Raw genomic sequence first — 20,140 nt, forward strand, 5'->3', positions numbered from 1 at the left:
TTACTTTGCAACATGAACCTGATACAAATAACAGGAAGAGAAAAAATTGACCTTGGTCTTTAAAGAGAGAGAAGGGTGTAGAGAATCTCTATATAAATTTGAGATAGGTCTATAATTCATATCTATCTATCTATCTATCTATCTATCTATCTATCTATCTATCTATCCATCCATCTATCTGAATGGCAGGGCTAGTTCTGAAGTTCAGTGGTAGAGTATTGCCTAGTGTAGGTAAGGCTAAAGGTTCTCATATAGATGAGAAAAATATATGTATACAATGGTACACTATAGGTATACATAGAATACACACACACACACACATACATACATGTACACATATGACAAATTCTACCCATAAAAGTAAAGTATATGCTGAAAGAAGAGAAAGTCTGCCTGAGGACCTCCCAAAAATGAAGACAAGCAAAGGAGGACAGAGCACATTTTGCTTGGGCTTGCCATCTTGTCCCAGCAACAGGAGAGTGAGGTGTCATGCCCTCTCAAGTCCTCAGGGAGCTGGAGTCTGGTAGAGGCGTCTCAGCTCTGGCAAACATCCCTGAACACTTAGACAACTTCGGTCCAACCTTTGTCTCAGAGTCCATTCTGACCCGTAAAGGGTTTCCCTGCTCTGAGATAAAAATCACTGCCCTATACAAGAAACACCAGGGCACCTCACACGCAGACACGAGTCTCAGGAAACGTCCTTTCTCAGGTATTTCTAACCGCTGTGTGTTGAGAGTTTAGAAGCATTTCCAGGCAAGGCAAGCATGCCACATACAAGGAATAGTACGGAAGCTTGTGTGCCCAGAGTCGAGCATTTAATAAGACACTTCCTGAACTGTGAGCATGTGAGGACAGGAGGGCTAGGTCTGTGGGTTCTGGGGTCACAGCGTCATAGGTTAATAACTGGATAGAAACATAGCTAGAAATATGCTTGTGTCTGTCCCCTGGAGAGCACCCAGGGTTAGGCAGGCAGTAAGGGCAGATTTCCCGTGGTCCAGATGTGCAGCACCAGCCTGGCAAATGAAAGAGACGCACATGCTTGCTCTAGGAGAAGAGCCAATGCTCCAATTCGCAGAGAGAGCTCCTAGAGTTGGGAGGGTGGAGAGGCGGAGTGGGGTGGGGCAGTTCTGGAGTGGGCCGCACAGGCCTGATTGCTATGTGGGGACCCAGCGCTGACTCACAAGGACAGATTCTCTTGGTGGGTTCCAAGGAAAAGTACACAGGGCTTCTTCCCTGCTCCTAAAGCACTCCCAATACTCCGTTCGCTGCAAACGTCCACACAAAACAGTCCTTTCTCTCACCACAGGAACAGGTCTCTCAGTCTTTCAGCCAGTCACTTGCAGCCAGGTGTGGACCCTTCGGTAGCACAGCTAGCCTCTACTCAAGGGAAGGCAGTATGCCAACGAGATGCCCACAGGAGACAAACTGGCCTCCACTAGAGAAACAGCACATGTAAGGTTGACTACCGGCCACCTTTCAGCAGGAACCCGCACTGCGACTGTGTGTGTTCTGCACTGTATTTCTGTATTTAATGAACCCACTTACTCACACCTGCATCTGCTCCTCCTAATCTTGAGAGTCCCTTCAGGGAAGAGTAGAGAAGGTGGCTTGGGACGATAACCCAAGCTGACACAGCTGCTTCCCTAGATGGAAACCCATGGCTGCCAAAGCTGTCCCCCTAAGTCTTGCAAGTACTCTTACCTCGGTTACGGCTTGAATAGATGCACCGTGCTTCAAAAGGAGTTCCATTACTCGGATTCGGTTCTTTTTGCAGGCGATATGGAGAGGGGTGAAGCCATTCTGTAAGGGGCAAACGCATGTATCTACTTAACTTCAGTCCACGGGAGTCAGTTTCCACTGTGCGTGGGCAAAGACGACTCGTACGGTAAGGTGCCAAGCAGCTTCAGAACCACAAGCAGTTAGACACATGCCTTTCCTTTCCAGGAAGGAAAAGGGGTCTGGACCGGTTCCTAGCAAGGTTCCCAGGTTGTAAGCCCCTTGTAGGGAAAGGCAACATGTGTATACACATTCTTACTTTATTTTAGAGTTCGCTGTTCCAAATGATCTTAAGAAAATCTCATCTTGATTTTTGACTCAGAGTCTCACTATGTGAAGCCAAGAACTCAGAAATGTGCCTTCTGGTTTTCTTCTTCTTTTTTAAATTATTATTATTACTTCAAATATTTATTTATTTTATGTATGTGAGCACAGTGTCGCTGTCTTCAGACACATCAGAAGAGGGTATTGGATCCCATTACAGAGGGCTGTGAGCCGCCATGTGGTTGCTGGGATTTGAACTCAGGGCCTCTGGAGGAGCAGATGGTGCTCTTAACCACTGAGCCATCTCTCCAGCCCTTAAGTGATTATTTTACGTGTATAGATGCTATGGATGCCCATGAGGTATGCGCAATGCCCCGTGGAACTCAGATCCCTTGGAACTGGAGTTACAGTTGTAAACTCCCGTGTGGGTGCTGGGAATTGAACCTGAGTCCTCTAAGACAGCAGCCAGTGTTCTAGCCCTTCTACTTTTTACTTTGGATGGTCTGGCCCACAGACATGAGCCATTACCCTAGCTGATGTCATTTGCCTCTTTGGGGGACGGGCTGCGGCTCTAAATGGTTGAGCCACCACTGACCCCCCCCTCCCCCACTCAGGCCAGTTGATCCTTCTTAGGATCTTGATTGCTATGATGCAAACGGGTGTTAAGTTTCAAACCAAGGATTTAACATATCAAAGTGGACCTGGCCTCCAGGTTCTCCCAGCATTCCTCAGTCTCTACCCTTTTCAAGGTATGGCTAACATACTCCTTCCTCTATCCTGAACATTCCTGGGCTGGGCTACCCTTCCCCCAGAGGCTCTTCCCTGTATAATCCACCCCCCTCTGTCTCTGTGCCCACCTTTGCTCCTTTTGCACCTTTGACCTCTGGCTGCTGCTGTACTTGGCTCCCTTCTCTCCCTTTCCTCCTCCCTCTCCCACATGGTTCGGGTCATGACCATTCAAGACTCTCCCAGACAAGTCTGCCTCTATGTCTCCCTTACATCTATAAGAAACTTTCTCCTGCACCACACCTAGGAGCCGTCATATCCCTTCCTTCCCTTTTTATTTCCTTTATTTCATTCAAAACACCCACTCTCTTCCTGCCTCTGGACAACTCTGTACAAGAAACACAGCCTCATAAACCCCCACTGTCCGGATTTGTAAAGTTGGAACATTGAACTCCCAAATTCGGAGAGGATGGACTTGCCTTCCAGAGAGGTGTTAGTGTCCTGCCTTGTACCTGGGTTCCCAGGCATTTAGACTGATCCTTCTGAGACTTGGTAGGAAGGGATCAGAGTATATTTACTGAGCACTTTCCACTCCTCTATGTATTGAATTAAGAAGCTAATGTTCCCCTTTGCCTTAGTTCAAATTCAAAAACAGCTGGGAAAAAACCACCAGCATAAAGAGTGCTAAGTTTGTTTGCACAGTCAACCTTTGCCAGGGCCTGCTCGGACTTGTCCCATGTGACAGGACACTTGTATTTACAGGCCCTAGAGAGTTTCCTTTACACTGCAACTTTAAGACTCACAGGGCAGGCAGCAGCAGAGCAGTGATGGGGCGGGCCCTTCATCCAGCAGAGGCAGGCGGACCTCTGTGTTAGAGGCCAGCCAGTTCTCCATAGTGCATGCCAGGAGAGCCGGGACTCTCAGAGAAACCCTATCTCAAAAAGCAAAACCAAAAACCAAACCAAACCGAACCAAAAGAGTTGGAACGGGAGCTTACTCTAAAGACACAGAACTTAGGTGAGTCAACTGCATGTAGATCGTTTGCTCAAAGGCTTAATCTCATCAAAGATTCGGCTTTGAAACAAATTACCCACAGAACTGTTCCCTAGCTGAGACGGGGCTGCCTACAGCAGTCAGTAGGGAACTGTACAAACACGGAGTCCACCACACAGGCTAAAGTCAAGCTATAGCAGGTGCTACCGAACGGGTTCTGGGAACACTTTTTTTTTTTTTTTTTTTTGGCTAGAATCCATCCCAGGGTAACTGTCTACAATGTCTCTCTGTTGGGAAAACTTTAGTCATAGGAAAATGAAAGTTAAGTCCCACACCCTGCTTTAGGTCCTTTTTTTTTTTTTTTTTTCTCCTATGGAAAAAGAGTGAGTCATGGTCATTCAGCCGTCTCCTCCCTTCTCAGAAGGCAGAGGCTCCTGACACACTGGGCAGGCCAGCAGCTCCTAAAATACTTTTTTGGTAGAAGCCGTTGGTGTTACAAAGACAAAGGCGTTGCCGGCTGTGTTCACAATGCAGAGCTCCCTCCTCTCCACTGAATTTCAGGTCCCCCTGAGGCAGAGGCACAGAGGTTCCGAAGGGACCGAGGGAAGCAGAAACCAGCCAGGAAGGGTTGGTTGGATTCGACCTTTACCTCAAAATTACTAGTAAATTAACGTCTTCCCTGTAGGTGGGCATTTTCGTTCTTTCCCTGAGCACCCGGGCTTGGTCGGAATGAAATGTCAACACTTCACTAAGGGTTATTTGCTTTAACAATAGCAAGCATTCTCTTATCAAGAAAACTGAAGGTTAACATCCTTTCAGTTCACGAGTTCTTGGACAAATATTAGTATTTTTAAGACAGGGTCTCACTGTGTAACTCTGGCTAGCCTGGGACTTGTTATTAGACCTGGCTGGCCTCGAACTTGGAGCTCTTCAGCTTCTGCTATTATGCCCAGAGGTGCACATGTGTGTGTGTACATATATATATATGTATATGTATGTATGTATACTTATATGTATATGTATGTATGTACATACATACATTATTATTTTTATCTGAAACAAAGTCTCCTATAGATCAGGCTAGTTTTGAACTCATAATAATCCTCCTGTCTCAGCCTTCCAGGGGCTGGGATAAGAGGTTTAGGCTGTCATGTCTAGTTTGCTTCAAGATTCTACATGTCAGAAAGAAAACTACAAAGCCCCTCAAATTTCTAACCCGAGGAATCATAACACTACCGCAGCGAGGTGAACGAAGCTGGTCAGGTGGGTCCTTTTATAACCATTTAATGTCAGGCTTCCTCTCGGGTAAGAGGAGCCTGAGTGGGACCCTGAAGAAAGAGCTATTTTGCATCGGCAGCTTGATTCTCATCAGCACAGGAGGCTTTGTCTCCTCCCAAGGACGTTTGGAAAGATTAACAAAGTAGCATGATTGAAGGGACACTCTGTGGGCAATCCCTCCGCATGCAGGGCCCCAAGGGCTCCGGGAGAGACGCTCGCGCTCGGGCCGGAAGGCAGGACAACTCACCAGAGCTTTGGCATTGGGGTTAGCTTTCTTATCCAAAAGAACCTTGGCAACTTTGTAATGGCCGCAGTGGGCCGCCACGTGGAGGGCGGTCAGGTAGTCGTTGGTGACGTCATCCACGGGCACGTTGTGCTGGAGGAGGAGTTGGACGCAGTTTAAATGGTCTCCTTGTGTGGCCATGTGCAGTGGGGACAGTCCATTCTGGAACACAGAAGAAGAGGACTCATTGTTTTTGTTTGCTTGTTTTTTGATTTTTTCCTTTTAATCTCAAATGAGCCGAATAGCAGAACAATCAGGAGCGTGTTTAAAAACTCCGATTCCTCATTTGGAAATTCCTTATGTTTTTAAAAGGCGCCGACCATCCTTTTGAACGGCTCCTGCTTTAAAACAAAACAAAACAAAACTTTCCTTTCTCGCATCAAAGAAATAAACCAAATTGTCAAGGGTAATTTCTTTCCCCGGTTTGAAACTTATATGGTTTGTACCAGGGGCTAGAAGTTACTAAATTCTCTGTAGGACTTATCATTTAAAGCTACAAGGGGAAAAAAGTGAGAGCCGACTTGTAACCACTGGACTGTTGCTGGTTTTGCCCTTGCAGATGACCTGAAAAGTAAGGAGCACCAGATACAACACCGGAAGTGGCAGGGAAACCTTCGTTCATTTCTCGAAGTCTGGCGCCCCCGTGTGTCGATCAATCAAAGGAAGCTACTGACCATCGAATCATCCGGGCTTAATAGTAATCACGTGCAATGGGAAGAAATTGAAGATTTATTTCAAGATCTCAGAAAAGAAATGAATCTAGGAGCCCTTAGGTTCGGTCTCCAGCACTGAAGGGAAAATGTTTAGTGTGACAGTCACTCCTCAGTGGTTGGAGAAGTGAATCAAGGCCGAGCAGGCCAATGTTAGTCCTTTCAAGCTTCCGTTCAGTGTGGAAGCCAAGTGGGAGAGCCTGGAGGTTCCCAGCAGGCTCATTCACCACAGGGAGGTCTAAACTGCTGACAGTATATTTTAACACATTAAATGGGGCAGGCAAGCCATTTTCTCTATGATAACAGCAAATTCTGTTTTCAAAAATGTAGTCATCAATAGTGCTTGAAGACCTGGGACGTGTTCCCCAGGGGACCCAGGAACACATGACTTCTCTACGACCAGTTATTCCCCCTACATTCATTGTAGCATGGCATGAAAAATTCTTAGGCAAAGCAATGTGAAACCATTCGGCCATTCTGTTACCACTGATGGCCACATATTTCAGATATCCCTGCTTCTCAAAGGCAAGAAATGTATGATAGCACTTCCCCAGACTGCCTAGCAGAAAGTTCTGGAGATAAAAAAAGAAGATAAAAGTGTAATAAACATTGAAATGAATTTAAATACTTGGTCAGCCGTTGGGGAACTGGAATGGCCCTGCCTAGAGCATTCCCCGCCAATATTCTGAACCAAAGTAGACACTAACGGTGTCACCAAGGCCTGGGGCACTTCCTATCTGACACTGCTCCTCACATGTCTTCCCTCCCTTTTCCAAATCCTCCTTTGCTTATGTTTTCCTGTAGTCTTAGAGGAAGTGCAAAGTAAACAAATCTCAGAGAACACAGGACTTCCTGGAGTCTCTAAGTAGGAAGCAGTGTCGTAAGCAGAAAGAGGTCCTATCCCGGTGAGATTTAACCAATTTGATATACCTAGAGTCGCCTGGGCAGGACTTCTTAATTGTAGGACTGCCCAAATCAGCTCAGCCTGCCGGCATGTGTATAAGGGATTGTATTGATTGGCAACTGATGTAGGAAGTCGTAGCCCACTGTGGGTGGTGCCATTCCCTGGGCAGGTGGGCTAGGTATACATGGCGCTGAGACAGCAAGCAAGTGGTGTTCATTCCTGGTTTCTGCTTCAAGTTCTTGGTTCTTTCTAAACGGTGTAAGGAGCATTGAGGGGGGAATGAACTCTGCCCAGATGACGCTGACTTAAAGACCTGGTGAACACAGGTAGGGCAGACAGTCAAAAAGGTCTGTTTGGCAGGCCAGGGATGTGGCGGAGTTGGCAAACTGCTTGCCGTACGACTTTCAGGAGTTTGATCCCCTTGGAACCCTCATAAAATGCCAGGCATGGCAGCATGTGCCTGGCATAGCACTGCTGGGATAGATGAGATGTTCTACCCAGCCTAGCTTCAGGGATGAGCTTCAGGCTCCTTGAGGGATTCTGAGCACACACACACCCGTCTGTGAACATGCTGAGTGAGGTTTAACAGCCTGAAATGACAAGGCTCTCAATGCACCCCAGATCCCAACGCCTACGGTGTGTAGGCTCCTTGCTATGACCAGTTGCAAGTTGCCCTTGTCACTGTTAAACATGGAAGCAGGGAGACAGGTGCACGTTTGGTCTTGTGAGCTGACACGGGGTTCCCCTAGACTGCTGGGAAGGGCAGGCAGGCAGGCTTATCCCTCAAATCTTACACAGTGGCCGGAATGCATAAGCAGAGTTTTAATGTTTTAAATTTACGCAAACTGAGGGTTCAGTGTGTGGACAGGCAAATGCTCTACCATTAAACTGCACCCCTAGCCCCAGTCTATGAACTCTCAAGAAATAAACTGGGGCTGGGGGGTGTAGAAAAAGACTCAGAACCAAGCCAGAAAGTAGAGATTTTAGTTTCTTCAAAGCAGTAGCCGGCTGAGTACTGAAAGCCTCGCTCTGTAGACCAAAGTAACAAAAACAAACAAACACCCGGCTTTGCCATAGAATACCTCATCCTTAAGGACTTCATAACCCTAACCTTATTTTGCGTGTGCGTATGCTTGCATGTGTATGTGCATACTTAGGTGTGCAAGCATACATGCATGTGTGCATGCAGATGCCGGGACGGAGGTGGATATAGTCTGCCCCGACCACCTTCCACTTTATCTATTGAGAAAGGGTCTCTTGCTTGAACCCTCTTCTTACTGGTTCTGTCTCCTTTAGCTAGCAGACTCACAGGGCTTCTTCTGTTTCGCTTTTCCAGTGCTGGGAGTATAGGTGTCCACTCCTTTTTACAGCCTCAGTGTGGGTGCTGGCGACCTGAAGCACAGTCCTCATGTCTACAGAGCAAGCCTTAATCCTCTGAGACATTCCCTCAGTCCGAAGCTGATTACGGTTCCCCTAAAGAAGTGGCGATCTCTCGTTCCATTTAGCAGCACTGGTGGCTGTGCTCTCTCCTCTCAAGAGTCAGATCTGAGCATAATACAATGTTCGGGAACCGAAGACCTTACCTTGGTTTTCGAAAGGATGGGGGCGGCTCTGTCCAGCAACATCTCTACCACCTGCTCGTGGCCACTTCTCGCCCCGCAGTGCAGCGGGGTCAGACCGTCCTGTGGAACAAAGGCGATACCGGAAGTCAGCACGTTTCGGAAACGCGGTGTGTTGTTTATGTCCCCTCACGGTATATGCTGTGGGCCAGGCAGAATTCAAAGATTTGCTCGTGGATTTCGTAAAGGAATTTTATACTTTAAAACCTGGAATTATATTTTTGTAAATGAAGCCCTGCGCTTTCTGTGGGTTCTGGGGATTGGAGTCAGGTCCCCAAATTTGCACAGCAGGTACTCTGCCAATTGAATTATTTCCTCAGGCCTAAACCTTTCAAAAGGAATTATGAAGGGAATCATATAGTTACCCTTCCTCCTCTTAAATGTCTTTGCACCATACGCCCTGAATGCTTTTTTCTTCAATACATTACCTCAATGTTTTACTTCCGTGTGTATTGATTAATCCACCATATCCTCTGGTGTGAGCATATATAAATTTAAATTTAAGAGAGCTTTCCTGATTTCTTGAGAACACAGCCTCTGAATATTGAAATAGATCTGACTGGGACGATTAATCTAACTGTTCAAATATGACCGATCAAAATATGAAACCTATTAACAATTTTGTGATTATTAAATGATTTGTTAAAAACCCTTTTTAAGGAATTAAGTATCCTCACAGTCAGTCCCCTGTCTGCTACTAAGCATGACTTGCTGGTAGGAGGAGACGTGCTCCAGACGATAAACCCCATGTCTAATTTTGGCTTCTACAGATGTTAGTGATAAGAAATTTTGTTTTCAGAGTAGACTGACTAGTAACAGCTACGGTACAAGCTCTGGCAATGCTGGGAATCTAAGTACACTCAATATTTGAGCAATTTTTTTTCTAATGTTTCATTGGTTCTTTTTTTTTCAGTTTCTAAATTTTTTATTTTATTTTTATAATTAAAATTATTTCGTTTTATTTTATTTTTATTTATGTGTATGTTTCTGTGTGAGTGTATGCCATGCGTATGTGGGTGCCCTTGGAAGCCAGAAGAGGCTGTCATATCTGCTGGAGCCAGAGCTACAGGAGATTGTGAGCCCTCTATCACGTGTGCGGGAGCCAAACTTCTGTTCTTTGAAAAGGCAGCAAGCGCCTTTAGCTGCCGAGCTATCCTTTTAGCACCCCGAGTCTGTCAGTCCCGTCAACAGCAATAGCTCTATGACTCGTTCTGACAACTCTTCTGGTAGGCACAAAAATTCATTTTCCACTTATTTAGAGTCACAAGCTCTCCACAGCCTTCTCCCTTACATTCCTCGCCTCCCAGAGCCTTGCACCCTTGGACCCAGTGGGCCTTCCTTCAGTTCTCATAGACAAGGACCATCTGCTAAGGGATAATTAAGCAAAGAGACTCAGCAGGGAGCTGGGTGAGCAGAAAGTCGCTCACTCGAAGTTGCCCAAGTGCCCCCAGCCTCCTGAGTTTTCAGACATGCTGGCCTCTGTGCTGTCCGGTGTGAAGATCTCTGCATGTGATGAAACCTACCCTAGAGACAGTCAAGCCTACCAGTGCCAGCGTTTGACCCAGCATCCTGGATCCACTTTCTAGCTGGGCAGATCTGAGGAGTAAGGCCGAGGTGTAAGGCGAGGTTGGCGACTGTGATGTGTAAGCAAGCAGGCGCCGCCATGTGGGACAACGACCGCAACTCTAAGGAGCATCCGTGTCCTTAAAACTGGATTCCAATAGAGAACAGTGCACGAGCCAACTGGAGCACTCTCCAGGGATGTCTAACTATCCTCCCTGTCATGCTGATGTCAAGTGTTTGCTTATTAAATCAGAGCAACGCCGTCTTTCAGGAGGAAGCCATGGATAAAAGCAGAACATGGAACCTCCGAACAACAACCAAACAGACCAACAGCAACCAAAACAAACCCACCAGCAAGTCCTGGTGGTTTCCTAGTAACGAAGCACCTGAGCATGTGTAAGGAGAAACAGAGCAGCAGGGACTCTGCCCTCACACTGGCTCACTGAGACAATTCATACACACATCATACCACACACACACCACATCACACCACACACACACACACACATCATACCACACCACACACTCACATGCACACACAACACCCACATACCACACACACACACCACATACATACCACACACACACACACACCATACCACAAACTCACACACACCACAATACATACCACATGCACACAAACACATACCACATGCACACACAACACCCCCTCACACATAAACACATACACAAAGCACACACACACACCACACCACAAAGTCACACATACCACACGTATACACCACATGCACACAAATATACACCATACACCACATACTCACATGCACACACAATACCCATATACTACACACACATACCACAAATACACACCACACATACATGCACACACAGCACTCCCCCACAAACACACAAAACACATACAAACATACATACACACAGAAACTACACACACACACCACACATACACATTATATACCACACACACATGCACACATAAAATCCCTCCACAAACACACACCACACACACACCGCACACTTATACATGCACACACAACAGTTCCCTCACAAACACACACAGATACACAAAGCACACACACACCACACACAAACACACACACCACACACACACCACACATACCACACACTCATACATGTACACACAATAGTTCCCCCACAAACACACATATACACATACACACAAACACATATATACACATAGACACACAAACACATAAACACATATAAATGCATACACACACAGACATGCAGACACCGAGAAATAGAGACAAATGATAGACAGATGGAGAGAGAATGGAGAAGTCACAGTTCATCAGTTATCCTTGGCAGACACAAGATATTCCTATTGTAGGAAACTGATAAACTAAGGAATGAAGGCCATACAGAAGCCACAACATGTGTGATGGCTTTGAGAAATGTTCATACATTTTCACAGATGAGACACACACACATACACACACAAACATACATGTACACACATATACACACCACCACATACATCACACACTTGTCTATACCACATACATACTCCCCCCATATCACACACATCACACGCAAACCACACGCACACTGTGCATATCCCTACATCACACCACACACACACACACACACACACACACACACACACACACACACCCTGCCATTCAGTGACTGCCATCGGTGGATGAAAATGCCAGATTGCAGAGACTCATCATGTACAGAAAATTACAAGCTAACGCCCTGCAGATAGAGAGGCACCCCAGTTCTCCTTCATCCTGAGAAGTTACCCTCAACACCACCACACTGCTCACCATATCACCAAATGTGGCTCTCTTAGCTGAACACGTGACACACCCCATGATCATGGGTGGCCACCTCAGCAGAACACACTACATGCCACAAGTATCATATGTGGCCACCACAACAAAATCAAATCCAAGTACTGACTCTAAATAGTTTTAGGCACACGCCCCAACACGTGGACATTGTTTTTGTGAGTCTACCTTTAAAACTAAGTTTTTATTCTGGAAAAAAAAAAAGAACATATTTTAGGCTTCAGGAAGCCAGTTTTTTGCTTCATAGTCAAGTGTGATTTATCTCTATTTAGACTTTGCCATCCCTATATATATATGTTTTTTTCTGAAGACACCACACACAATTTTATCCCCACAATCATTCCTACATGGAAAAATGTTCTTCACTAAAATGAAGACTCTTGGGAGGGCCAGAGAGACGGCACAGTGCATAAAGATACTTGTCACATAGACCTGGAGACCTGAGTTCCCTCCCTGGAACCCATGCCAAGAGGTAACTGACTCCCCAACATTGTCCTCTGATATGTTCACGGTGACATGAACCTGCACATGTATAGCATATGTGCACAAATAACAATTAATAAAAAACGTTAAACTCTTTCACTTTAAAGAGATTATCCTCCCATGGATGTACAGGCTGAATTCAGGATCAGAGGGGACGTGGGCACAGCTCAGGTGCTGAGCACAGCAGGTATGAGACTCTAGGTTTATTCCCAGCTCTGCAAGGAGGTTTGCCCAGGGAGATTAAAGCTATTAATAATAACTACTCAAGACAACCAAGGGGCAGGGAAGGCCCATCCCCAAGCTCAGATTTTTCAACATCCACCCTTCTTTCTGCTATGGCCTAATGCTTACATATCTGCTGTCTACTGCAAATAAGTGGACCCTGCAGACTCAAGATAGGAAGATTTCTTTCTCCTCAGAGGGAGAGCAGGGCCCTGGCACTCTTGCAGCCTCTGCTCCCTCAATCACAGTGCTTTAGTGACGCAGTCAGCTGTTTCCCAAGGTCAGATTCATCAGTCCCCCTACACTGCAAAGAGAGGCCAACAGGAGAGTCCTCGAATGCTTTTGATGTTGGCTTCAGTCCATCAGCTGCAAAGGTGACCCGGCACTTTTCAAATTAGAGAGCTTTCAAGGACAGTCCCCGCAGGAGAGATGCCCCACAAGGAAGCTGGGTATCCTGTCATGAGGACCAGCTGTACAGGTGGGGCTGGCTCAGCTTCTAGGGACATTGGGAGGTCAATAGAAACCAGCACCAAGTTAAGGTAAGATCCTGAGTGAGAAGCCCAGATTTTTATTTTATTTTATTTTATTTTTTTTTATTAACTTGAGTATTTCTTATATACATTTCGAGTGTTATTCCCTTTCCCGGTTTCCGGGCAAACATCCCCCTAATCCCTCCCCCTCCCCTTCTTTATGGGTGTTCCCCTCCCCATCCTCCCCCCATTGCCGCCCTCCCCCCAACAATCTAGTTCACTGGGGGTTCAGTCTTAGCAGGACCCAGGGCTTCCCCTTCCACTGGTACTCTTACTAGGATATTCATTGCTACCTATGAGGTCGGAGCCCAGGGTCAGTCCATGTATAGTCCTTAGAGAAGCCCAGATTTTAACAAACAAGGACACCAAGGTTGCCCAGCTAAGACTTAAGATGTCTACACTCAACAAGCCATACTTGATCCAGTCAAGAAAAATGGCAGATACTTTATATCTTTTGGACAAAAAGAAAGAGAGAGAGAGAGAGAGAGAGAGAGAGAGAGAGAGAGAGAGAGAGAGAGAGAGAGAGAGAGAGAGAGAGAAGGCAGGAAGGAAGGCAGGCAGGAAGGCAGGCAGGAAGGCAGGAAATGGTATGCACTTTGAAGTTTTCTGGCTTTATTGCTCAATGGTGCCTTACTTTCCCTAGCACAGTCCCCCTGCACAGAGCTTTGTTTAGGAAGGAGCCCAGTATCTGCCATTCACTTCCCTGTGAACTTTAAGTTCTTCAGGGTGGCACTGGGGAGGAAGCTTAGTTGATAAAGAGTGCTGGTGAGCAAGCTTGAGGACCCCAGTTCGAATCCTCTGCATCCAGGTAAGAAACTGGTCACAGTCATGCATGGCCTCTGCCTCAATGCTGCAGGTGCTGATGGTGGAGTGTTGGAATGTGGGGCAGGCAGGAAGAAGCTCCAAGTTCAGGGGGGACCCTCATCTCAAGGCAACATGGCAGAGAATAATAGAGGACCACACTTGATAAGGCTCTCCAAAAATTAGTTTCCACACTGGCCTCTGCCCAGGAGCACGCCCCTGCACATACCAACATCTACATGCACAAAATTAAAACAGTTCTTCAGGGAGGCATTTCAAACCTTTTAACATCTATCTTGGCTTCATCCTGGCTTTCTCTGCTCCCTTCCCTTGTCCAGTTAGCACACCCGTGGTCGCCCCTGCCTCAAGGTTTTGAGAGACACTCTTTCCAACATCCAAATCCTTGTTGTCTTAGCACTACAGCACTTCTCCCTTACTCTCTTTTTAATTTCCTTGAGACAGCATCTCGTGTAGGCCAGGCTAGCCTCAAACTCACTATGCTGCCCCAGGATGACCCTGAACTCTAAATTCTCCTGCCTCTACCTCCTGAGTGCTGGGGTTCTAGGTGTGCACCACCATGCCCAGTTTACCCAGTGCTGGTGACAGGATCAGAATCAATCCACTACGGCGGTGCTTCTCAGCCTTCCTAAGGCCGCAGCCCTTTAATACAGTTCCTCACGTTGTGGTCACCCCCAACAATAAAATTATTGCTGTTGCCACTTCATAAATGTAATTCTGTTACTGTTGTGAATCATAATGTAAATATCTGAAATGTGGGATATCTGATACAAGAACCCTTGCGAAAGGATCGTTCAACTCCCAAGGAAATTTGACCCCATAGGTTGCGAACTGCTGTACTGTGGTGTATCTTAGAAGGCTCTCTAAAAACTCCACATAACCTTCCTACCTCTGATATTTCTGTCTTCTTTTCTGCACCTCTTTAGGGAAACATCTAACTTGAACTTGCTTCTACAGATGTCGCCTATCAGTGTCCCAGCTGTGGGGGTTCTGCTCTTTCACCTCTGCTTCCTCTGGAAGGGAACCTTGCAAGGTCAACTCAGAGAAACTCCGCAATCCTTGATCTGCTACAATCCCTTAACTCCGCCCACCACCATCTTAGCACCACAATCTACCTTCAGAAAAAGATTCTGTCTGTCATGATGCTCTGGCCATAATCCCTCTACCCCAGGATGCTCCCTGTTAGTGACTTTTCCAGCTCTGCTTCATATCATACCTTAACTTTCCTTGTATTCAGAGTTGAGCTGGGCTCTCTCTTCCCTTGGGTTTGTACAGTGAGGCTCTGTAGTAGAGAAATCTGCCTGACTTATCAACTTTTAAAATAAAGATTTATTTTATATATGTGAGTACACTGTAGCTGCCTTCAGACCATTACAGACGGTTGTGAGCCACCATGTGGTTGCTGGGAATTGAACTCAGGACCTCTATAAGAGCAGTCGGTGCTCTTAACTGCTGAACCAGTCCCCCGACTTATCAACTTTTAAAAGACATATCTTTACTGTTACATGTGTATACCCACATGTACATGTATGCAGGTATCCACAGAGGCTACAAGAGAATGTTAGATTCCCAAATACTTGTAGTTGCAGGTGGTTATAGGTACTGGAAATCAAACATGGTTTCTCTGGAAGAGCGGCAAGTGCTCTTAACCACTGAGCCATCTTTCCACGCATTCTTTAATAAGAATCACGAATATTTTTTCCTTCAACATTAATCTAGTCTTCCCTAATCTCAAAGGTAAGATAAGCAATGACAGGGTAACTGAATCTAACACGGCATGATGGGACACTCTGCCTGTGCCAGGGAGACTGAAGTGGGAACACGGGGAGTATGGGGATAACCTGAACTACAAAGGCAGTTCGAGGCTATCCTAGACTACATAGTAAGGCCTTATATCAGAAAACTAAAACCAAAACAAAAAACCAACAAAACAAACAAATACCCCCCCCATTACTAAGTTAATGAACAGAATGAGTGACTGTCTTTTCAAGGGTGTTTTCTCGTTAGTTTGTTTTTGAGTCAGTGTATCAGGTAATTCAGTCTGGCTTCTATCATGGTATGAGGGCTGAGGGATGACCTCGAACTTCTAATCCTCCTGTCTCCCCCTTTCGGTACTGAGATTATCATGTCCCCCCCATCCCTTTTATGTGATTCTGGGGCTCTAACTCAGGGCTTCATAAATGCTAGGCCTAACTGAGCCACATCCCCAGACCTCAAACTACTCTTTACACAAGTGTTTTCTAGTTCGGTGATTATGATTTAAAAAAAAATGTTTGCGCTTTGTACTCATTTGTTTGTGCATGTGTGTGTCGTGGCATGTATGTGGAGGTCATGGGACAACTTCGGGGGCTGGGTTTCTCCTCCTACCATGTGGGTCCTGGGGAGCAAGCAGAGGTTGCTTGGCAGCAAGCTCCTCTACCCGCTGAGCCCTCTCACAGGTCTTGCTTCCCCTTCTGTTTTGGATTCATTTTTATCTATTGCAGAAGCACTATTGAACGATCTCATCCTTAAAAAGAACAACAATAATAACAAAACCAAAAAGGATTAATAAAATAAAACCCCCACACGCCCCCAAATCCCCTAAAATTCTCACGGGGGGAAGCTGTTTGTCAGTGAAGATTAGATTGGAGAGCATGACTCAATCTGTTAACGCTCAGAATTCATTCTAATAAGATTTCCCTTTCTTGTAAACCAGGACACTGCAAGCATACACGTCTTTTGTGGATAATGTGCTTGCCAACACAACACTTGCGTGTTCCTCTCTTTCCAAATGACACAAATGTTGGTGGGTCTTTTTTGTTTGTTTGTTTCTGTGGCATAAGAATTCGTTTCAACTCTTGCAAACTTGTAATGTATGTAAAGTGTCAATTGCAAGATGTCCTGGACCAAAAAAAAAGCTGTTCTCCAACCTCATGTAACATTAACTCCCATCTGGCAGAATCTTGGCAAAGGCAATTTTGGGGGAGGTGAGGGAGCCCACTTCAATACCACAACGTATATAGCAGACTAGACAGGATCGAGTGGGATGCTAAGTTACCATGACGGCGTTATGGGCGGGAAATGGAATTGCAAGGGGTTGGCAATTTTCTTTCCAATTCCCTAGATTTTTTTTTTTAAAGCACTAACGTAACGAATGGTTTTCCCTTGGGTAGAATTGCCCAGACGGGCTGGTCCTGGGCTTGTATTTCATTTCGGTGACTGTAATGAGCAAGGCGGGAGCCGCACACTGCTGGCTGAACAGAATGCATTCTCCTGTTAGACAAAGAGCTAAGCTTTAGGTACACAAAGGCTAAAAGAACGTTTCTACAGTCTGACTTTTGTGCAGAGTACAGAGCAGGACTTGGACCCAGAAGCTGGGGACAGTAGGGTGTCACACCGGGAGAATATTACCCAGAACCCTTAGTATCTGGATTCTGCTCGAAGCCAAGGCTAGAGGGACACGTATTCATGGCCGGGAGAGAAATTTCCAGAAGTAGCGTGTTTATTTTGGTTTGTGTTCTCTAGGCTCTTCTCTTTTTTCCTAAGCAATCCCAAGCCCCATTGTAGAGGTGGAGAAGGAAGCAGAACCAGGAGAACTCTGGGGGATACATGTGAGGGTCAAGTAGAACATTGTATCAAAGTGTCTGAGAGCAGAAAAGTAACACACAATAATTCACCCAAGAAGAGTTGTGATAGTCAAGATTCATGAGTGAGCACTGATTAGAGTTTAAAAGAAAAGCTCATTCTTTATGTCGGCATTTCCACCCACTCAAAACTCGACTGACCCTTGCTTTAAATCTTAGGCAGTTGTAGGGTTAACCCAAGAGAAAAAGGAGCGCCATTTTTAATGTCCTCTGTTACAGGAGATTTATACTGGGGGGGGGGGTGTCTTATTTTATTTGGACCACTGCTCCATGGGGGAGGTCTTTCTATTTTTAGATCAGAAAACAGCTCTGGGGATTTGAGGTAACTACCCAAGGTCACACAGGAAGTCAAGGGTCGAGATGAGAGTTTATGTGTGGCCTTGCCTCCGAAACACTAGGTTTCATCGATTATGTCAAATATTAATCAATCCACGCATCTAGTACTCTTTTCCAACCAAGACTTCGTCTCTGCCATTATAAATGGACAGAGAATCAATTCTTTCTCTTCCTGATTGCGGTACTGTTCAGTCAGTCAGAATGAAAATGGGAGCTGGTGAGAAGACGCAACATGCAAAGGTACAACCTGCCCCCTGGCCTCACACACAAGCTGTAGTCCATGTACACACATGCGTGCCCACACAGATGTAAAAAGAGAGTGTTAAAAAAAAGTTGAAAGAGAAGCGTGTGAAACCCTTTGGCCTTTCTCTACTTATAAACTCCAGCTTTTGGAGAGAAGACAACCCTATATTATCTGGTGTTTCTACCCTGGTTTCGTGAACTTTGTGTCTCTTGCTTCAGGTTGTGTCATGTAGAATGCTAAGCTGTAAGAATGTTCATTAATCCATTCTTCCATTCATTATCTACCTATCAGCCACCTGTATATTCCCTCTCCCTCCCTCTCTCCCTCCCTTCCCCCCACTCTTTCTCTAGTCTTCTCATTTGATTTTTTGGCTAAATCTTCTTATGGGAGTGACTGTCAGAAGACCATAATACACACTCTACATGCTCGTAATCCAAGTCTCATTGTGTGATAGAGCGATATCAATCTTACGGTTGTTATGTGCTGAAGTAATATTATACTTAACTTTATGAATAGCACGAGAGTTCTGTAACGTAATTCCATTCATACTATTTGGTTTGATTTGAGGGTTATAAATACGACATGATCTTCACGGATTCTAAATCTCCCAAACGAACTGATTTGTTAAGTGGGAACGTTCAATGCGATTATGAATTTTCTGAAATTAGACACTTGGTATGCACAAATACTTCTCAAGAGAATGCTCTACGCTTGAAAATCCACACTAAGGCTCAGCACGAATTCCAACAGTGGGTTATTTATTTGCTGAGGCTTTGTTTTAAGAAAGGGGCTCCGTCGGGATGTTTACAGCGGATCACTGTGGCGTACTTTGGCATCTAGCTGGTTGAGCTATTCCACCAAAGCACACTAAGGGGAGACAAGAGATTAAGTAGGGTGCCTGCCCCTGTGACTGACCTGACCAGTGACAAAAGCAGCGACTGACTTGAGCTGGCTAGTTAGATCCATCTAGAAAAGCAGGCATGCGGTATTTATGCATGACATTGGGCTCCCTCCTCTGCAAGGTTTAGGAGTGCATTACCACGCTGGGCTAAGTTCCCAATAGTTGTGACAGAAAATGGAAGCCATCAGTCCATTTTGTATGACGCGAAGAAACATTTTCAACTAGTCTTGGTCGTGGGCAAACCTGGAACCTTTCATGTCGCCCAGTGTTTGTGCCAACGATTCGAACTCTGATGTGAAGCTGTATTTTAAAACCTCCTCTCTTAAGAGAGGCCTTTCTATGACTTTGTTTTTGGCAAGAATTTGTTTTTAACCGGGACAACCACACTCCCAAGACTGTAAAGGCAAGCAGAAGTTTGGTTTTCTTTTTCTTAGTTTTAAACTGAGAAATGCAACCAGTTACATTCCAGGGCTGGGGTGTGTGTGTGGGTGGGGAGGGTATAGGGTAAACATATGAGCCATGACTGTGTTCTGTCTGTGTGTACATTTCTTTTCACTCTTACATGAGACTTGAATGCCACTGAGGTTGGGGAGAAAAGTTACACCCCAGAAGGACCAGCATCTAGCCAAGTGCCTTAAGGCCTTTTGACAAACATTAGGGAGTCCATCTTACTTTGTATGTCCCGTGAATGAGTAGTTTTGGAGTATGTAGTGTACTCGATGTCCTATGGTTACAGAGACGGATATGTGTATCTCTGTGCCAAGGTGTGGCTCAGTGTGCAATGCTGTGTAATGGGATATGTGAGGATGGGGCACTGGGCATCTTGCAGAAAAGCTTGTAGGGCAGGTCAGGCTTAGAGGCTTGGTGCCAGCATCCTGGGAGGCAGCACTGCTCTCAAAGCCCCCAATGCATCTGACCAGGAAATGCAAGCCTGCAGTCTCATTAGTAAACAGCAAGAAGCTAGTCAAGAGGGGGAACTCGACATTTAGAATTGTTCTAGAATAAGGACTATATCGAGTCTCTGACTGGGCTGGGGACTGACGCAAAAGAAATAAAAATGGTAAGAGACCATC

At 45.7% G+C, this 20,140-nt stretch overlaps 1 protein-coding gene and 1 long non-coding RNA gene across 50 annotated transcripts in view; one reads left to right on the forward strand and one right to left on the reverse strand.

The window, feature by feature from the left end:
* Positions 1-20,140, reverse strand: part of Ank3 (ankyrin 3) — a 624,211-nt gene that overhangs the window by 152,858 nt on the left and 451,213 nt on the right. For all 49 annotated transcript variants that reach the window (XM_087597726.1, XM_087597706.1, XM_087597744.1 and 46 more), the window contains 3 exon segments: positions 8,518-8,616; positions 5,285-5,482; positions 1,702-1,800 (listed from right to left, as the gene is read on the reverse strand). In XM_087597726.1, coding sequence (XP_087453852.1) covers positions 1,702-1,800; positions 5,285-5,482; positions 8,518-8,616 — 396 coding nt within the window.
* LOC134483901 (uncharacterized) lies at positions 3,651-6,655 on the forward strand. The gene is made up of 2 exons (XR_015645775.1): positions 3,651-3,783; positions 5,880-6,655. It is a non-coding gene; the product is annotated as an uncharacterized LOC134483901 (long non-coding RNA).

Source organism: Rattus norvegicus, chromosome 20, assembly GCF_021556685.1.
Source record: "Rattus norvegicus strain SHRSP/BbbUtx chromosome 20, alternate assembly SHRSP_T2T, whole genome shotgun sequence".
NCBI lineage: Eukaryota > Metazoa > Chordata > Mammalia > Rodentia > Muridae > Rattus > Rattus norvegicus.